The sequence below is a fragment of the Daucus carota genome, chromosome 6 (genome assembly GCF_001625215.2).
Source record: "Daucus carota subsp. sativus chromosome 6, DH1 v3.0, whole genome shotgun sequence".
In the NCBI taxonomy this organism is placed as follows: domain Eukaryota; kingdom Viridiplantae; phylum Streptophyta; class Magnoliopsida; order Apiales; family Apiaceae; genus Daucus; species Daucus carota.
In genome coordinates this window covers 40,016,886-40,038,488 of record NC_030386.2, presented here as the reverse complement: position 1 = coordinate 40,038,488, position 21,603 = coordinate 40,016,886, and the positions used below count along the sequence as shown (strand labels likewise).

Here is a 21,603-nt window from a genome sequence, read left to right as displayed (position 1 = left end):
TTACCTTTAATCACTATCTTTTAGATTAATGTTACATTTAATCTTGATTTAAATATTTTTTTAGAAATAGACTTGCTTGGTGCTAATTTCTACCAATTCATTAATTTTCGATGCACAACTAAATTATTAAAAATAATGGTTGCCGGAATTAGCCGATAGGTATAATAAGAAACGCATCTATAAAGTTCATTTGTATAAATCCCGGTCAATGTTTTGTATTCTCTCTATTTTTATTCATTTACTTTTTTAACATATATATTTAAAATATTAATTGTATAATAAAAATGTTATTAATAAAAAGTTTATATGAATTGATTTTGATTAAAAATATTTATATAAAAAAATCTTTTTAAATAATAACTCATATACAGTCGAGATATTTAGATTTGTCAAAAGTCAAAATATCAAATAATAAAAATAATATATAATCTCTATCTATCACAAATTTTATAATTTTAAATTAATTAACCCTTCCTTACTTTCCATGTAGCATGTTCACTGAGACCCCAAGACACACTGACATGACAGAAGATCGAGTCTTCCTCAAGATAGAGTACCTCAACTTGCGCTGAAATACATATATCTACCTGCTCCTTTTCTGCACTATGCATGAATTTAGGGAGCATTCAAAGACTTTATGCATCAACCACCGGCCTTATTTTAATATACCACCTGGTTTTTCATAATCATATATATACGTCAAACACAACGTCATTTCTATCTGAGTTCTCGATAAAGATACAGGAAGTAAGGTACATTTGATCTTGGAACTAATCATAGGCAAGAGGAACTCTATGAATCTATACCCCCTGGCCCCTTGGTTGATAATCATAACACTGCTTGGTAGGTCATAAATTATGCGTGCCCAGGTGTTAAATTTTTAATTGTTTTCAAAGAACAAAAAACTTAAATAATAGACCATGATCTTTTTCTAATATATATATATATATATATATATATATATATATTTTTTTTTTGATGGACTAATTATTTAACATAATATGAGCCGTCTTGAGAAGACAGTTCAGACAATCACACTAAAAGCAAATGATTTAGAGAATCGTTACACTTTTCCATACTCGCTGCAGTACTGTTCTATTTTAATATCAAAAATTAAATAATTACATAAATGATTGTATAATTTTTCGTGATTGACTTCTAATTAGTTGAAAAATAGCAAGGCAGGTGAATAGCGGCAGGTTACATTAAGAATACATACTGATAATTTAGCACAAAAGGACAAGCACATAATACCTAAGTTCAAAGAAATGTATGCCCAATAAAATCAACAAACAGTGAAACACATATATAATATTATGAAATCAAAGAGAGTATAATTAGTCAATTTACACTATATCAAATCAGTTTATTCCCTCTGTTGTACTGTACCTATTATCTGATAATGAAACCTGATAATTAAGTTTTAACTGCATCTACTGCTGCTAACCAATTAGTTAAACTACAATTAACAATAATTTATCACATTGCCATGAACCTTCCCTTTTGGACTAATCATCCTTGATTAAAGTTTAAGGACAATTAGATTCTACCAGTACTTTGGTTCCCTCCTAGGCATTATTCTTCAGTACTTCCAGAATGAATCCAAATCTGAAAGTGGACAAATGACAGAATGATCCTCAGTGTCATCGAAATGTCGAATAATATTGCCTTTATTCTCCTCCTGCTTTGATGATGATATGTCAGTGGTCATGTCAGTGCTGATGCCAGTGTCTTGAGATTGGCTAACCATTGATTGATTCGTCGAGAATTGCTCCACCTTGCACTGCCACTCACCTGGAATTTGATTAGTAAAATTGCCCAATCCCGGGAAATTTGGCATCAAATGGTGATCAGGCCTTTTCTGGTGCAACAAATTGCCAGGAGTGGCACTTGAAGGATTATGGTATGGATTTTGCGAGTATACTGGCATTTGGTAATAATTAGTACTCGTATTGAAGCTAGTAGGATTGTAGTTTTGCGGATGCATATGAGGTTGACGATAGTAGATAGTATTTCCATCTGAGGCCAAAGCTGTCGGTTTTGGATAATGAGCAAGAGATGTTGCATTGTAATGCTGCACACTGCTAGAAGTAGTGTTATTGATGTTAGTGAAGTTGGAAGCAATAGGCTTTTCGTCTTTCCGGAAAGGAGAGTCTATGAGAGGTGGCAATGAAGGAGAGTCCAATAGACTGTCGACGAAAGAGTTCATCCTTGTGAGGTCCAGCATTGAACTTGGCTTCACTAGTGCTGCTGCTGTGTTCCTGTGGATAACCCTACATACAACCCATTCATCCTGCAATGTCGAAAAACATAACCATCAATAATAATGCCTATACAAGTTTTATTTTGGAATAATTGTGCTAATATGCCATATAAATTAGTAAATATATTAATCTAATAAATCTGATCAGAGTGAGCGAGAATCAAATTCATGACCCAAGACGACAGGCTATCTCATCAGCTCAATGTTAACTTCCACAGAATCTAGATATCTTAACATCTTGAATCTAGAATCACTGATATACATATAGCCAGAACAGTTTGGATAGAAACGTATCTATTTGAAGTTGTGACTGCCACTACACGTAACAGAAACTGAATTTGTTATTACGGAAAAGTTATAACCTCCTCATATAACAGAAAAAGTGGTTTAGTGTGAAAAGGAACAAGATACCAAAAAGGAAAGCAATGATCAAAGTAAAAGTAAAGATTGATTAGAAGAATAAGATGCATATTCATTGAATTTAATTATACCAACAAAATCTAAAACAAAAAACATATCTTCATCCAATGATATCTCTCACTCTGTTTACGGGATGTTTGAGAGTCCGAACCTTGCTCATGAGTATGTTTAATAATCTAAATAAATGAAATTTACCTTGGCCAGCTTAGGCAAGTTGTAAGAAGATAGATTGCCTTCAAGTCGAAATTCATGCATGACCCAATCTAATTTTTCTCCTTTGGGAGCTCTTCCTTTGTAAAAAACCAGTGTTTTTTTCATTCCTACCAGTTGCTTGCTGCTGCCAGGTCCACCTCCTTTTCTCGACTTGCTGTAAATCTCCTTATCTTTTCCGGTTGCTTTCCAGTAACCGGATTCAGTTGCCCTATTCGTTCTCATCCCCGTCGGATACTTCCTGTCTCTCTGGCAAAAGAAGTACCATTCTTTTTCTCCCATCTTTGCTTTCTCTGCAAATTATAAACACACTCATAATCAAATATTGACCATTTCTTGATCAGTCCTTAATATGCACTTTAAAAATCAATAAAATCTGATAATACATAAAGTCATCACCATACACATAATTCAACGACTAAAATCCCAAATAAATAAATAAATAAATACTGTAATAATAATTTCAGAAGCAGTGGATAGCTTACTTGGTAAATCCCATGGTTCATTACGATTGAGATCAACTTCTGCCACCGCTGTTGCAGTGAAGTTCGAGTTGAGGACCTTCCGAATCAGATAGTGATTAATAATTTCCTCGTCCGTCGGATGAAATCTAAATCCAGGAGGCAAATCCAACTGCTCCATAGCTCGACCACCACTACTATTAGTATTAGCAGCAGTAATACCATTATTATTACTAATATCACAGTTTTCGCCTTGATCAGCCATCACATGAAAACCACCTTCCATTTATAATTTTTCAACACTCTCTAGATGCCAAATTTTGGAAAGAAAACGTCAAATGAAAGAACAAAGCAGCTGAGAAAGAGCAAAATAAATAAAAAGAATATATGTGTGCAGTATGTACGATCAGGCTCGTTTAGCAGGCCCAACAGAAGTCCCGAGCTGGGGAGGAATATACACAGTTCTGAAAAGGAAGAAATGATGAGATTAGAAAGAGGAAAGGGAAGTGAAGGAAAGGTGTTTATATAGAGGGAGGTAAAGGAGATGGAAAGAGATTTAAGGTTCGTGTTAGATACAAAGACAGCAAAGAGATGAGGTGCAAACGTAGGCTCCAAGGAAGCTTCTACTGTAAGGTTTATTTCTAGCTTTTTTCTGTTGTCCTGGTCTCCATATATCCACTTGTTTTTTTTTCATATATATTAATCTATCTATTATATTAACTTCAACCAGTCGATAAATATAAATATATATAACTTTTTAGCAATAAAATAGTTTTTAAAAAATAACATTTATAGTCAAAGGAACTCGTGGTCTTATTTATTTTATGTCAACTTTTCTAAAATATAATTACTTTTTATTTTTGTTGTGAATTCGATAGTATCTAAAGAAAATTAAATTTTACTGACAGAAGAATATATATAATTATGGGGATGGAAATTAGCAACAGACAAATCAAAGTCAGAATATTTATATTCATATGTTATTTTCGTAGACGCGGACTTATAATTACCCTCTATTAAATTACGAAGCTTCGCATGGATGACACATTGACACCTCGATTTATAAGAGACAGTCCACTCCTTCCGGTAAAAAAGATTATCCACTTAAATTGACTGGTAAATACTGTTCTATCTCTGCGAAATTAGTAGATTATTAACCACGCGAATTTAAGTAATTATTATAAGATTTTGATCGAGTTTAGCCATATTAGATCAGAAATAATTTTCCGTCTTCAATTGACGGGAAAACTTTTTGGCTGAGAAGAAAAAATTGAATTAAACCGATTAAACTCGACTAAATATATTTTCGATCATTTTCAGTCGAATGGATTTATTATCAACTGATTATTAAATTTATCCGTTTTTGCTACTGTGAAAATGAAAATTACATGGGAAGTACTGCAATTCCGTTTATAGACAAACGGGAACAAACATAACTCATAAACGGAAACAACGCGTATTTGTCAGAAGAACAGGAACTACACTGGAAAGTATTCACATGAAGATCCGAGGAATGACAGTAATATGAAGACCGTGTGCATCTTATCTCACGAATCTGCAAGTGAAGTTGTCAGTTTAACCGCGTATCCAGAGGATAAAATTGATTCCCCTCGAGTTTTTCAAAAATTAACGTTTATTTTTTCTACGATCGTATAAGATCGTCAACAAGAGTGAGACATACCGAGTACGCTGTATTTGATGACTCCACTTCTGCGAAGGCCGAGTGAAGTTCAGTCCTACGCCGTAAACAATGTGCGGGCCTTTCAACGTCCAAGAGCGCCGTGAGACACCAGTTCTGGTATCTTTTTATCTAATGCGGTTTTCATCTTGACTTTTTTTTGGCTTCTTTGGTGATTGAGATTGAGGTGGATGTGATTTTAACTCAACTTCAAGGACCCAGCTGCCATAGACTAGATACACTTCCATCGTATTTTACTATACATTTCACATACCAATTACTATATACCTACCGTGTGTAAAAGCATATATGGGTTAATTTTGTACGATTTATTTTTTAATAAATTTTAGTTATATAATTTGTTATAACCTAAAAGTAGAATATAATATAATTCTCAGAATTTTATATATAATTTATATTTTTAGAATTAATATTGTAATAAAAAAAATTAATTATAAGTGAGAGTAGACATTTTATGTGGATATGTCTATCATCATAATTTAGTATAAATTTTATAATATAAAAACATAAAATAGTTAGTTTCATTATTTTTTTTTGTAAATTTTCTTATTTCGAATGAAAATTTGATAGTCACCATTAACGAATACGTACATTAAAAAAGATAGATGATGATCTCTCTCCCACAAATTATTCATGTTCTTGAGTGTTCATGTTCTTGAGTATGATTTGAATCGATGAAAATATCTTTTACCTGGAAAAAAAAAGGAGATAGATAGTATACTTATATTTACAAAAAATGGGACCTATATTTGTTGTGAAGCAAAACCTAAAATTGGCAAAAGGGTCTAGAAACAAATACAGAGATGGAGACGTTTAGTAAAAGTTGACGAAGTCATGCTGATGACTGTCATGTAAATTACAAGAAAATTTCTCAGAGTTTGCGCATCTGCATACTCGCGTACAAATTATAGGTTCCTACTTCCTATAGTTCTTTAAATTATCAATAACTGAGATATGAGTTCTGATATAATAAATTATATTTTCCCCATAAAACGTGTTCTCGAAAAAAATTATTATCAATTGTCCTAATAATTACCAGAATAAACTATATAAATTGAGGGGGTCATCGTTCAAACATTCTGTTGTTTCAAGTTGGGAAAACAAAACAAATTCTATGAAATAAAGAAATACAAGTAGTAGTATTCACTACAGGAAAAGCGGTCATTTTCGACCGTCCAATTCTGGTCGAAAATAAACGGTCGAAATTAGCCGCTTTTCTTGTAGTGATTAGTTGTTGTATTGTGGAAGAAAACGAGAATAAGATTGCAGAGGCAAGTGTGCTTGTATATTACTCAGCAGCTAGGAGGAGGATGAGATTGGAAAGGAAGAAAGTCAGTAAACTTACTTATTAAGCGTGTTGACTTTTGTACAGGATAACATCTACTATTTCATAATCTCTCTGTGTAGTTTGCAGAGCTTAGAAGTTCACCATGCACTACCGCGATTTTAATATATGACGATAGATATGACAAGTTCCCACCTCACCTCTAGAAACTTTTGAAAGATCACAACAGCAGCTATTGTATCTTGTTTTTTTAAAAGGAAGATAACTGTGAGTCATGGGCTGAACCTAACGGATCAAGTGGAAATATTGTTTAAAAGATGAACAACAGTTGATTAATCCAAAGTATATGATATTTTGGACAGGAGAGGGTGTGGTGTTGACATTAATTTTGCAAGAGTAATTTTATGGAATTTAATTTTAAAATTGTTGAAATTGAAATAATTTCATATTTTACAGACACGAGTATAATTATATTTGATATTGTTTTTGGACAAAACATTAACAGTATTTCAATAGTAAAAACTTTTTGATAAATTCAGAAATATGTTTTATGATCAACAGTTTTTGACCAGTAGCGGTTTCTAGAAAGAAAAAAAAAATCATATATTAGGAAAAATAGTTTTTAAGTTCTACGAATAGTTATAATAGACTTCACTATCTAACCTAGGCGGAAATATTATCAAAAATATTAATAAATAACTATGCAGTTTTTATAATGTCTGAAAATCATATTTCATAACATATATAAAATATGTATAATAATATCAGATTTCATATGTATAATAATATCAGATTTCTATAATAATATCTTTTCTGTCTAACATTTTTGAAATTACGCACGATACAAATAACACTTCTAAAGTCTAAACATATTTTAAACTAATACTTCCTATGTTCTATTTAATTCTATACGTTTCTTTTTCACTGCTTGACACGCACTTCAATGCTGTTATAAAATATAAATAATTTTATACGAGGATTAAAGTTCGTGTCTCGTTCCGTCTTTAATGTGTATAACTCAGGGGACGGAGGGAGTATCACAGCGGAGAAGGGCTTTTTTTTTTATTCGTCCACAGCTTATATTCTATGGGTCTTTCCAGTGTGTGCCCATGGGCACACATTATACACTAAATTTGATGAGATTGGTGGATTTTGATTGGTGGGTTTGGTGTAAATGCAAGGGGGCCATCTTTATTTATGATTAGATGGCCAATAAAAATGCATCAAACTCATAGAATTTAGTGTCTATTGTGTGCCCATGGGCACACCATAGAAAAACCGATATTCTATTTCAACTGCTGTTACTTGATATACAACAAATATGCTATAATATTATTGAATTGTAATGTAATCTCACTTGATCATAAATTAATATTAAAATGGGAGGTTAGACCTACCACAATTCTTAGTTTGACCGGTTTATATTTTCAATTGACGGGGCATCCGTTTTGTTATTTTTAATTATGTGAGATTTGCAATAGGGACAGAAAGAGGAGAACTTTTTGTATCCAGATTTGCACATTCAATCGTATATTTCTCTTACCTACAGATGCACATATACATCAGTGATGTATCTGACCAATGTTATGCTGACAACCAATCATATTTCAAATATTCTTTTAACGGTTTTTCTATGGTGTGCCATGGGCACACAATAAACACAAAATTTGATAATTTTTCTTTGTTTTGATTGGCTTACACCTCTTTAATAATGATGGCCCCCCTGCATTCACACCAACCACACCAATCAAAACACACCAAATTTATGAGTTTCCGTGCTTAGCACGTGCCCATGGGCACACACTAGACAAACCGTGTTTTAATCACTTTAGAATGTATTCTGTTAAAATTTTAATGAATTATGTTTAATTTATAAATTTAATGGGTCATATATGATTTTAATTATGTGCGGATTCTTGTCATATAGGTGGTATATATTTTTTAGATTTAAATATAATGTTTGAAAATTTCATAAATTTTGATGGGATTTCAAAACACTTAAAATACATTGAATAATCCCGCAAAATCCATCATTTTATAAAAATCCAAAAAAATCTATTAACATTATCAAAGGATCTTAAACAAATCTCAATTGAATGCTATCATATTTTATAACATAATTTCAAATTTCAATTGAATATCTCAACATTTTAATGAATTTTAAATAATTTTAATTAAATATTCATATGAACAATCCAGGACTTAAAATAAAAAAGTTTGCCACGAGTGCAAATTTATTAAATAATATAATGAAAATTCGTGTAAAAAATCACGTAACTTAGAATAGGAAGAAAATTACGATCATAATAAAAATATTAGTTGTGTACAATATTAGTTGGGCTTGGACACAAGAAGGAAAAGAGCGCAAATGAACATTCTCTATCATTTTTAAGATACTAGCCTTTAACCCCGTGCAAAGCACGGGCGGGTATATGATTCGTAATTTATTAATTATAATTTAATTCTTAACACCATTTTATTAGTATTTTAGTATTAATGAATTGGATTTTAGTTAAATTATATTAACCAACTCGTTATATTTTTCTAACAGAAATTTAGCTTTCACAATTTATTATCTATCTGTAAATATTTTTCTATATTAATATGTGACAGTTTATTATTCAATTTAAATCAAATTTTTCATATTTCATATATCTTCATATGTTACGTAATGGCTCGTGTTTGTAATGAAATAGAATATGTAAGTGTTAAATTTCGAGTAGAATATAATTAAAAAGTAGCGTCTTTAATTATTTATATGTATTTTAGACAAAAGATATTCAAAATTGTATATTTATAATTAGTTATACATTTATCTATAAGTAATTTTTAATATTAATATATGTTATTAACAGTAGTTTCACCTTTTTTTAACTAATTATAAATTATATTTAAAAAGATATTAATATACATAAGGAGTGTTTTTAGTATATGAAACTGTTTAATAGATATCTACTCGTAGACTTTTAGTTTTAGAGGAGAGTACCAAACCAAAATTTTGTACGACTACAAATTATACCTATGTTGGCTTTCTATAGTATAGTATAGATTGTATTTAACAATTTCAAATCAGTCTAAATAATTCCTAAATTATCTATGATAATTTTTAAGATATTGTATTTTTGACATTGTGGTAATTGTGCGTCATTTTTCCTAAATTATATAATATTTGTGTTCTTTGTTCCTGCAAATATAATATATCTCAAATATATTATTTTATTAATATCTTAAATCTCAAATATAAACTATTTTAATTTAGTTCTCAAAATTTGGATGAGAATTTGATGCGACGATTCACCCCTTCGCTTCTATCTCCGAGTTAGGGTTTTTCACCAATTCCAAAAGGTACTCTTTTTCAAATCTCTCCAGCTTACACTCTATCCACATCTGCTTTTGATTAATGTATGTATATATGTATGTATATATCTGTTTATATGATTGTTCTGGCTGTTCAATTTTCAATTGAATCATTTAGGGTTCTTGTTTTTGTTAAATATTGAATCGTTTTGGCTGTCTTGATCATGGGTTTTGATTTTTATGTCTTGACGTTGTATCTTGATGTGAAAGTTTGGACCTTTGATGTTTTTACGTTTCAAGAAATTGATTTTGTGAGTGATTGTGTTTTTGAGATTTTTTTGTATTTTAGAGTGATAATGTGTGTTTATGTGTTTGAAGTATTTCGTAAAATGCAAGGGGAAGGGGATTGAGTACTTGAGCTTAAGGGGAAGCGAAGGAAGAGCTATCTCGCGAGCTGTGTGCGTATTCGTGTATAAAATATTTGTTAGTTCATTGGTTGTAGAAGCGTTACTAACAAAGAGATAGTGAGGTCAGTTAATCAGTAGAGATATTTTTGAAATTGTGGTCATTGTGCGTCATTTTGCCAGTTCTGTTGCGAGTAAATAAGCTAGGAAATATTATAATTTGGTTTGTTCTTTTAAGATAATTCTGAACTCCGAGGTTGTAAAAACGGATTTCCCACACGGATGTTTTATTTATATATGATATTACAGGTTTTGCTTTTAAGGGGTGATAAATTTTGTGTAAATGTGGCTATTTCGTGTCTTTCTAAAGCTGTCTTAGATAAAATAAGAAATGAATAATTAACATTTAAACATAAAGGAATAATTTGTTATAACAGTCCAGGCATTTTGGTTTGTCGAGTCATGTCATTTTTGGGCATTTGTCTATGTCTTGGTGTGTGTAACTGGGTCATGATTGTTGGTATTTCGCTACCTCTAGCATAGAAACCCCCATCCATATTTGCTATTTTGTATATTCATGTATGATGAGATAGTTATGTATCACGATTTTGCCTTCTTATAATTGGTTATTGCTCCAATAAAAAGGATTGCACACTCAGTTGGTTACAAGTTAATGGACCTTTAATGCAAGGCCATTTGGAGAAAGAAAAATCATAATCTGCGCGTCTTTATGAATTATTGAAGGGAATATGGTCCTGTGTTGTCTTCACAGTCTATCTTGATATTTCTTCGATCATAATATTTTTAACTGGATTGTTATCTTTTAGGTGATCTTCAACCTGGGAGGTGAATTATGGGTCGCCATCCATCTGATGATTCAGAATCTCCGGTTAGGACTCGTGAATCGAGTCGTAAGAGGAGCCCACCTCGAAGAGAAAAATCTCCTGCCCGTAATAAGAGTTCATACAAAGCAAGGTCCCCAGTCAGAGAGAAGCCATCAAGTCGAACTAGGTCCCCAAGACAGGCAATGTCGAGGTCACCTGAAAAGTCTCGGCTGAGAGAAAAGCCATCAGGTCGAACCAGGTCCCCAAGACGTGGTAAGTCAAGGTCACCTGTATCTGATTCTCCGGTGAAAGATAAACCTTTAAGTCAAGGCAGATCCTTGAGGCATACAAAGTCATCTTATTCTCCGGTTAGAGACAAACCGTCGAGTCGTGCCAGGTCAAGGTCTCCTGTACATCATCTGCCCTCAAGGGAGAGAACTTCTAATCAAACTAGATCCCCCAAACGGCCAAAATCAATATCTCCTGCAGCTCGTTCGCCTTCCCCACGTACTAAGAGATTACGAAGAGCAAAAGATGAAAATGAGTCTGTAATAGGAAGTGAGAGGGCACAAAAAACAAACCTTAGGGTCAGTGAAAGGTCTACACGTAGGGAAAAGGATTCAGAGGATGAAGAACCAAATGCGAGAAGAGAAAATAAGTCTGGAAGGGATGCAATTCGTAATGGCTCTTCTAGATCAAGACGCGGAAGGTCAGGTTCACCATCAGGCCATAACCACACGAGGTCTCGGTCACCTCCTAATGCTTCTGAACGAAGAGATCGCGATGAGGTGTCTGGTGATATCCACTGCCTTAACCTCTTAATTTGCCTTGCATTTTTTTAGCACCTTCAAAGGGAATCATGATCTCTGTAGTTTTTAGCACTAGTGAAAAATTTCACACTTTTTTTTTTTTTTTGGTTTTAAAATTATTAGTATTTATATTAGCTTTTCAACATGATGGCTTTTTAACAGGACTTCTAGGAACCTTAAATTTGCTATAATAGTTTTTTTTCAGCCATTTATTACCCTTGAGTTTTGAAATAAAAGGTCCTCTTGTGATTTTTTTTTTTATTCTTGTAAAACTTCAAAGTTCAAATTGATGCATGCTTTCACTGTAGTTCTTAAGTTTGTATTTTTTACTTAAATGCTTCGACTTTGTGAACTATATATTGAGCAAATAATGTTTATCAATTGCTGGCATTGTTCGTTTGATCTTAGAATATGTACTCATTGATTGCTCTTTCTCTTTTTCTGAAAAATATATATTTGTTCTTATTTAGGTAACTATCTCAAGAAAAGGCGAATATAATTCAAGAGGAGGTGAACAAGGGTAAGTTGCTGCATTTTCAATTACTTTTCATGTTCTTAATTCTTCTTATTAGAGAATCTAGCAAAATGGTGGTTGACTAGACGTCTAGACCAGTCCGGGTGCTACGTTGAGTAAATTGAACTTTTTTAACTTCATTATGTTGAGTAAATTATTGTGCATGCATCTTCTTTAATTTAAGAACAATCCTGAAGTCATTGATGGCAGGAATGTCAAAATAATTATTTTCTATTGCCTTTTTATGTAATTTCTTCTACTCTTCATTGTATAATAAATTAATAATTAACGACATTATCGCTAGGTAATGTACATACACCTCTACTTATTTTAAATCTATTCTATCTGATACTGTTGAATGTGATAGCCAGTAAATGTACTACTCAGACTTTGGTATTCATTCTCTTAACTTGTGCAGGAACCCTAGTGATGATTCAGTTGCTAAGATGGCAGCTGCGGCAGAGGCCTTGGAAAAGAAGGAAAAGGTATTGATGACAACTTCGACTAATTATGTTGTCTCGGCCTTTAATGTATTTTTTTTTGTGCACATATGTTAAGGCTGTGGCACTCAGCTGGTCCGAGTTAGAAACATTATTCTGATGTATATAGATTCACTTTCTTCTAATTTGCAAATATCTTCAAGATGAATATGGCTCCACTTGCAATTAAATCCTTTTTCTTACTGCAAATTAATTTGATTTGCAGCAAAAGCCTTCATTTGAGCTGTCTGGAAAGCTTGCTGAAGAAACGAATAGATTTAGGGGTAAGATTTGATCCTGAGATAGGTGACATTCTTGTACACTGATGCTTATTTCAAAATTATGTGATACTGTATATGATAGCAATGTAGTAATTTTAAGGTTGAACATAGATTGTTGGGAAGTAAATACAACAATTTAATCATGAATTGATGTAAGAAAAAAGTTTGCTGTTGTCCAAGCTATCTTGCCGCATCTCCTTGTTTGGGTTTGGTGCCATAACCTGACAATAAAAATTTATAAACCCCATGTTACACATGTACATCATAACCACAATATAAACACATCTATATACCAGAGGCATATCTATTCATAAACATCACCTGTTTATGCTATCATACCAACGCCTTTAGATATACATATACAAAGATATAAAACTCATAAATGAGCTATCTATCAGAGCACAACTCCTAAAATTGTTACTCCACGCCATAAAGTGTTCGCCTTATCAAGAGATACCATCATGTTACCTCAGCTATTTCTTAGTGTTATTTAGGCTTCAATCACCTTATTTTATGTCTATTAGGTATTACACTACTCTTCAATGAGGCTCCAGATGCTCGGAAACCAGAAACAAGATGGCGACTTTATGTTTTTAAGGGAGGAGATGTGCTTAATGGTATGCTCATACTATTAATATTTGATTTTGGTATCTAGTATGTGAATGTGGAAGCTGTAGCAAAGTTTTCTTCTAATGTTATCCATTTTTTCTCCTTTATTTTTTTTCTTTGACAGTGTTGGCTGATTGTTTATCTTTGTGTAATATTATAATTAATGTGTCTTTTGCCAATGTACTTCTGTGTGCTTGTCCAATGAACAGAGCCCTTGTATGTACATAGACAAACATCTTACCTTTTTGGGAGAGAAAGGAGGGTGGCAGATATTCCTACAGATCACCCTTCATGCAGCAAACAACATGCTGTTCTTCAATACAGGTTGATAAATGAATATGTTATGTACTTGTTCTATAATATTTGTGTTTTCAGGTAGGTTATGAATGAGTTCTTACTGTTGTCAGGCAAGTAGAAACTGAACAACCTGATGGCACTTTGTCAAAACAAGTAAGGTAAGAACAGCAATTTAAAGCTATAGTCAGGTATGCTTATGCAAGTTGACAATGCACGATCATAATAAACTTTGCATGGATCTTTTTTTTGCTATGCAGGCCTTACATCATGGATCTTGGAAGCACAAATGGAACTTTCATTAATGTGAGCATTCGTTAGCAATGTCTTGGCAATCAGTCTAGTACTAGTTACATGCAAAGATGTTGAGTTTGTTTAACATCTCATTTGCACTTGTTGCAGGAAGAGCGCATTGACCCTCAACGTTATTATGAACTTCGTGAGAAAGACACCATAAAGTTTGGTAATAGTAGGTAAGATGTTAATTAATACTCTTGAAAGTGCTCAAAAGAGATTATATGTTTTCAGTAACCTTACATGTTTTATATAGAGCTGCATAGCTTTTAGGTTATAAAATTGTCAGGAGTTCTGTGTCTCCAAGTCTTTGCCAGGTGAACTAGTGAACTGTTTGTAAGCAGAGGCAAGGGAGTATTATATAATTTAAATTCCCTTTAATTTTCATGGTAAAGAGTTGTCTCCTGATTTATATAGCTTTTGTTCTGTGATAAATGACAAAAAAAGAAAAAGAAGCTAGTCTCTAATTGTTTTTTCGGCGAAGTCCCCAGTTTACCCGAGTTCTCACTGAAATCGTGCTATTCTGGTGGCTATTCTGAATCTGCCATTGAACGGATATACTGATCCTCTATAGTTCTAATAGTCATTTTTTTTTTGCTAAATCTAATAGTCAAATTTTGGTTTCCTAGCCGCGAGTATGTTCTGCTGCACGAGAATTCAGCGGGATAATGATCGTCATTGGCTGTACCCATTGTGATATTTTGCGTGTTTGCTCTGAGAAGATGTTTGGATGTGGTCTGGATGACTCTGAAGGGAATTGCGTGAAATCTTGGCATTTGGTTGAGTTTCTTCAGTTATCTCACATGTGAACTAGATCTTTGTCATTTTAGCTTCTCTTTTATAGTAGCAACAGTATTGTAGCATCGTATGTTCCATCTAATGGTTTTTAGTTGTTTGTAAGATTTAGAACTTGTTTAAGCTTATATGTTGCTGATTTTCTGGTGTTTTAATTTGCCGAGTTTATTTAACTCACCAGACAGCTTTTCAACAGTTGATTTTCCAAACTAGAAAACTTTGGTGTACATTGTTGATCTATGTTTAATAATGTTCTGCATCGGTTTTCAAATTCGAAGAAATTTGACTGGCCTTGATACAAAATGGCAACCTGTAAGTTGTAACCTGGAGTAGAAAATATCCTTATCAAACCCACAATATATGGCTATCGGGCATCACTGAATTCGAAAATTGTTGCTAATTCAGTTTGGAGCCGTGAAATGCTTTCAGTTTCACATTGGTTTTCATTGAGATTTTAGTAGGGGAACGGAGTTGGTTCTATCGTTTGTTCTAGCTCCTTTGTCTTAAAAATGTTGCTTGCTTTGTTTTTCTTGGTAGATCTCTGGTTTATTAAAAAATCTTTAATTAATTCTTATAAAATATTTTATTAATTACTCCATTTCAGTTTGACTAAAATTCTTGATTTATTAATTTTTTAATAAATCTCGAATCGGTATGTCAAACAATTAATTATGATCCATGATTTTTATAATCATACCTTTAAAATATAATAATTTTCTATACTTCTAAATGGTTTTACCTATTTTTGAAATTATTTATAACATAAAACCTTTTTTTATACGATTCGCAGTCAGATACAATTCCATGATCTCTTTTTTTTGGATAAAAACAAGATTCGGTATTAGTTTGCAAAAACAGCAATTTTGGAAAAGAATTCTAAAAATGGTATTTTCACGATTTTTTCAAGAAATAAAGACATACTAAAAATGAAGTGCTCCGAAAATCTGTCTCCTCTCTCTCTTTTAAATTTTTTTTTTAAAGCAAACATCAATTAAAAATGAACATTATCTATTAAAAAAAACATTATTTCATATAAAGGTAACTTTTACCCATCCTTCCCAAACTGATTGTCCTGTTTGTCCGTATTTATTCAAATTGATCAACCTTCATTCACAACTTGCATAATTAACTAATAACTAGCAACATCAAAATCACACAGTGAAATCCTAAATTCTCAGGTTGTATTCGTGCATAATTAACTAATAACTAGCAACATCAAAATCACACAGTGAAATCCTAAATTCTCAGGTTGTATTTGTATCCTTGATACTAGGGGTGTGCATGGTGCGGTTTGGTGCGGTTCCGGACATTAACCGTTACCAAACCGATGAATGCGGTTCGGTTCGGTTAATCATCATTAACCGTAACCGCACCAACTAAAATGGTTTTTCGGTTGCGGTTAACCATTAGTCGGTTGCGGTTTTTTTTTCCGGTTTTTCCACTATTATTTGCTACTCTTGTGCATAATGATTTTTTTTTAAAAATATAAATTTTCATGAACATGTACAATATCTTCGGTTACTATTTACTATTGTTTTTATATGAGGATATAGGAAACATTACATACTTTCATCTAAAAAACCTTAATACACAATAGAAACTAAAACATACATATTTTGACAAGAAATTAGATGATGTCAAGTCAATAAAATTACCCAAAATCAATTAATCATGAAATTCAAATAAAAAGTTTTGAAAAAGTACATAAATGAAAAAAGTAGAATAGGTTTCATAATAAAATTTGATCGGCAGATTAACAACATAAATATTTCTGCTTTGTGGCAAATCACAATAGCCCTAGTTTTCGATGAAGCGCTCCTCCAAATATTTGGATGCCCGGTTATTTAAGTTACTCAGCAAGTATGCAAGTATGGAAGAAGAACCTCCATATAAAATTAGATGTGAAGTTTAAAAATGACTAAGGTGCTTTATTACTATTATTAATATATATATATATATATATATATATATATATATATATATATATATATCGGTTCGGTTAATTTCGGTGCGGTTTTAGCATAAAACCGAAAATAAAACCGCACCACTAATTTCGGTTTTTTATCTCGGTTATTTTCGGTTTTATTTGCGGTTTGGTTTTTTTTCGGTGTGGTTTTTCGGTTTTTTTCGATTTTTTTTGCGGTTTCGGTTTTTCCTGCTCGCCCCTACTTGATACTACAATACCACATTCTCAGCAGCTAAAAGACTAGATTTCTTGCTTCCGTCTAATAGTTTAACTTATAGGAAAGGAAGGATCAGTGCTCATCGGTCAATATACACTTCACGTGCTACAATTAAACAAATGGCCTCAACTTCTCTTCATAGATAGGAAATATAAACCACCCCATACAGTAACGAAAGAGACGATATATAATACTCGTTCATAATCACATTATTTTTAAACTGCCAAGCTGGGTATAACTCATCCCATACACATAGCATAAGTTAGTTCAACAAGAAGCAAGAGAGAAGTCATTGCCACACCATATAACACAATATTCTAATCACAATAAAGACACAAAGGTAATGCATATATCAAATACCCTCCCAATACACGCATAGTACACAAATCTTCAAGACAGCTCCAGCGATATCCTGCATGAACCATCAATTTATGCGTGATGAGAAGGGAGAGTTTAATCAATAAACAAGATAAGATAGATACTTAGACGGAAATCCCAATGGACTTCCTGAAACCCAAGAGGGAGCATTGACGCAAGTGATATTAAGATAACTTATGAAAGCCCATTCACACCTAGTGCTGCGAAAACCATACAAAACCACCGACCAGTCGGCCAGTATGAATAAACTGGAACTGGTGACCAATGCAAAATACAATATTGTTCCACTTCAAATTGTTCATACTTAAGTAACTGTATCCTCAATTTTAAAAGAGCAACAAAATAGAGTCAACTGACTACACCAAACACCTGGGACTCAGAAGATAATAACCTGCTATACTACTCTCTTAAACTCCATCTCAAGATATCTACTCCCACTTCTGTCTCAACAAACCTTGAAATCAAGACAATCACAAATGGCGAACAACCTAAATGCCAAATATACGTTCATCTTTATTAAGATAGCTTAAACATAGATAGTTTGTCGGGTCAGGAAGTCTTGATGTAATTTGAACTCGATATAGAATATCAGAACACTGTGCAATTGACTTAATATATTGACACAGTGATGGATTCTTAATCAATCACAACCTTACTGATTAAAATTTTACTTGTAATTTAAAAAAATTCATGTTTTACCAACTGTAAAATTTTATTTAAGTATTAATAACATTAGTGGTATATCTAGTAAGGCATCACTACTTCCAACTAATAGTATATTGACTGGGACCCAGAATCCTAGAATTTCAACAAACAATAGCCTAGAAATTTTACATGCACTGGACTCTCGTAAGACATTTACCAAACATATTTATGAAAACATTTAATGTGTTGAGACTTACGATTAATAGGGCACGATCTTCCATCGCTGATTTTCCCCTTTAATCCACTCCCACAGGCCAATAGTAGTACCGTCATGAACGCTATTGTTGTGATCCTTGAATGCATCAACATTAAGGCGGATGTTATTGACCATCCTGATTGTTCTATAACCCTCACCAGTGTCTAGGCTGAGAGTCCAAAGGATAGATTCGTCAAGTTTATCTGGAACATACGGGATAAGCTGCACCTGTAGATATTAATTTTTTTACTATGTTAGTGATTGCCCAGCATCCACGGTAAAAAAATTATCGAAAAATTAAAGACAAGTACACAAGGATCAACAAATATGGGGGTCTAAACAGAGAGTATAGACGGGTGAACATTGAACTTCATAACAGATATTGTCAAAAAAGAATTTAAAGAAGACAGAGACAACATTCAGAATAAATGAGTGTTGCTTGCAATTAGCTCTGATGATGTGTTGAACTATAGTGATGGGAATCAGAAAACAATAATCTCTGACCTTAGCTCTGTAGGAACCACAAAACCAGTAAATCAATGGAAATATATTTTGCTTAGGGACGAAGTCAAAAGTTTGAGAACAAAAAGGGAAGGGAGCACAGAGCAACAATCAGATTACACTTAATCTGACCCCAAATTCAGCATTAGACGCCCACAAGTAACCTAGGACTACTGACTACGAAAAGAGAAAGAACAGAGGTTGCTTGATAAATGTGCAGAAGAACAATATGAATATTCGAAAGACAAGATGACGATTCTATCATTCAGTTCCGCCTCCTATTTCTATACAAGACTATCAAAGCACTAATAACATAACAGATATATTTAATGACTCATCAGTTTCCATTCAAAGGACGCTTTTTAATCTTAGTAAACATTAAAGAATCCATCTTTGTTTAGGGAATACTACAGAATCCATCTAGAAATCTAAATACCCTTAAAAGTTAAAATTACCTCTTCAAATGGGCATGAAACTTCTACCAATACTCCAATACGTAATATAAAAAAGTATAAACAGAACACGAATAATTGAATAAACATACAGGATGATGAGCTCCAACAGAATGCTTCAATGCCTGACCAGTAGCTTTATTAACCAGAGAAAAACAAGGAAATCCCTGTTCATCTTTCACCTTTGTGCTATATTTCTCATCTTTCACCCAGTGCTACATTCACGAACACATCAAGAAAAAAACATTATAAGTAAGAAATTATAGCACAGCACAAACAAAACATTAACCGTGCAGCTCACATAAGGGGGCCCTCATCCCAACAAAATTCAAGTACCTACTACATACAATTAAAGCTCTATACATAAATACCCTTGAAACCCAAGAATTCTTTAATTTTGATACCGGAAAAATAACTCACTTGACCAATATATCTATACTTCTATACTGTCAATATCAATACAATAAACCCATCTTTTGAAGAATAATAAATAAATGAAATATCGAAACACAAACAATAAAATTACACATTAAAATAAACCGCACGGTAGCATAATCATATTCATATATCCTATAACAATCCATATCTAATCAAAATACTGATGTATGTTTATGAATGTATCACAAATATAAAACAACCAGTTTAATATAAGTCAAACAATTAATCAATTTTCCAAAATAAAATAAAACAGATACTAATATCATAGTGTAATTCTTAAGCAAATTATTATCATCTACATTAATACAAACCAAATCGCAACCAAATTATTCATTTTATAACAATTCATATTAAATCAAAACATTGATGTCTATATAACAATCAATCACAAAATATGAAACAAATATCAATTATATAACTAATCAATTTTTTGAACAACAAATACAAATTAATATCATCAACCAAAATTCCATCAAAACATCATTTTTAAAAGGGCATACCTGACACGGATCATTCGGGTCGGATCGGGCAAGAGTGACCTTCCCATCGTGGATAGTAAGAGAGTGATTAGTGTCCGCCTTAGTGTACACCCTCACAGTGGGCTTCCTACTCAGATAATCCATCACACCATGGGCCTGATTCGGCACCGCACTCGGCCCATACCCATGTGGCCTACTCTCATGAGCCACATGGTGCACATTCGACCCGGAAGAATACGGGTCATTCCGACCCGGACCAGGCGGATAAACATGAACTTCCACTTGCGGCGGCGGGTACGGTGGGTAGGCGTCCCCTCCGCCGTAGTGGGCTTGGGGCGGTGGCGGGTACGGGTCGGATCCGGGTCGGTGGGAGGAGTGAAACGGGTCGGATCCGGGGTGGTGGGAAGAGTGAAACGGGTCGGATCCGGGCTGGTGGGAAGTGTGGTGGACTTGGGGTGGGGGCGGGTAGGTGTTGGGTGGGGGTGGGTAGGTGTTGTCGTGGCGGTTGTGGAGTGGGTGGCCGTACGGGTAATCCATTTTGATGATCGGAGACTGAGAATTTGATTGCTTAGCTAAGTGGAGAAGATGAAGAGTTTTGATGAGTTGTGTTGTGTGTATTTATACTACATACATTTGCGATGAATCATGAAACTGATCACCTACCAAAATCAATTTATGTGGGCCCAGGACACAACGTGTCCATTACTGATAATGATTTGAAATTTGATTTTCGGTCGGCACATTTTTTTTTATTGGTTTTTCTGCTATGTGTCAATAGCGCACACTAAACATCAAATTTTATAAATTTGGTGGATTTTGATCTGACTCTTGTTTTTTTATAAATAATGAATCCCGCAAATTTATCAATCACACCAATAAAAATCCATCAAACTTATGAAATTTGGACGTACAAAACCTTTTTTTTATTTACCCCACCTATAATGTTTCTTCCAAAAATAACATGATCCAAAATATTTGTTATCTTCGTTTTCTAAAAATCTTTTTTGAATAATTTTTCAAAAATATATTTTAAATATAATTTTAATATTCGGTTAAAACATATATATAAACTAATGTAGTTTATCAGGGTTATATAGAATTGACAACAAGAAATATAACTTGTTTTTTTATGAATATGTACGTTTCGTTTAAGAAAATGTGAAAAGGGAAGAAGTGTCTTTGTAGGGTTTTTTTGTTAACGATGGGAGTGCATGGATTAAGCTTTTATTTAATGTAAAATCAAATTAAATTATGTACTGAAAAGTGAAAATTGAATCGTTAATATTTTGAAATTGTTGGATTTATGAATTTTCTCACATATTTTTATATGTTT

General features: G+C 33.0%; 3 protein-coding genes across 3 annotated transcripts; 1 reads left to right on the top strand and 2 right to left on the bottom strand.

Annotated features, from left to right (window-relative positions):
* Positions 1-1,285: 1,285 nt before the first annotated feature.
* Positions 1,286-3,955, bottom strand: LOC108225494 (NAC domain-containing protein 92). Its single transcript, XM_017400372.2, has 3 exons — positions 3,379-3,955; positions 2,879-3,186; positions 1,286-2,293 (listed from the first exon to the last, which is right to left on the bottom strand). Exons 1-3 carry the CDS (start codon positions 3,638-3,640, stop codon positions 1,583-1,585), a joined length of 1,281 nt encoding a protein of 426 aa, XP_017255861.1. The 5' UTR covers positions 3,641-3,955; the 3' UTR covers positions 1,286-1,582.
* A 5,591-nt stretch (positions 3,956-9,546) lies between these two features.
* Positions 9,547-15,197, top strand: LOC108192896 (FHA domain-containing protein DDL). Its single transcript, XM_017359427.2, has 11 exons — positions 9,547-9,683; positions 10,867-11,651; positions 12,143-12,192; positions 12,605-12,671; positions 12,892-12,949; positions 13,471-13,563; positions 13,765-13,879; positions 13,963-14,010; positions 14,110-14,155; positions 14,252-14,322; positions 14,773-15,197. Exons 2-11 carry the CDS (start codon positions 10,893-10,895, stop codon positions 14,810-14,812), a joined length of 1,347 nt encoding a protein of 448 aa, XP_017214916.1. The 5' UTR covers positions 9,547-9,683; positions 10,867-10,892; the 3' UTR covers positions 14,813-15,197.
* Positions 15,198-17,290: 2,093 nt separating this feature from the next.
* Positions 17,291-20,912, bottom strand: LOC108224505 (ricin B-like lectin R40G3). The gene is made up of 4 exons (XM_017399147.2): positions 20,292-20,912; positions 19,446-19,568; positions 18,402-18,628; positions 17,291-17,533 (listed from the first exon to the last, which is right to left on the bottom strand). Exons 1-3 carry the CDS (start codon positions 20,805-20,807, stop codon positions 18,404-18,406), a joined length of 864 nt encoding a protein of 287 aa, XP_017254636.2. The 5' UTR covers positions 20,808-20,912; the 3' UTR covers positions 17,291-17,533; positions 18,402-18,403.
* Positions 20,913-21,603: the final 691 nt, after the last annotated feature.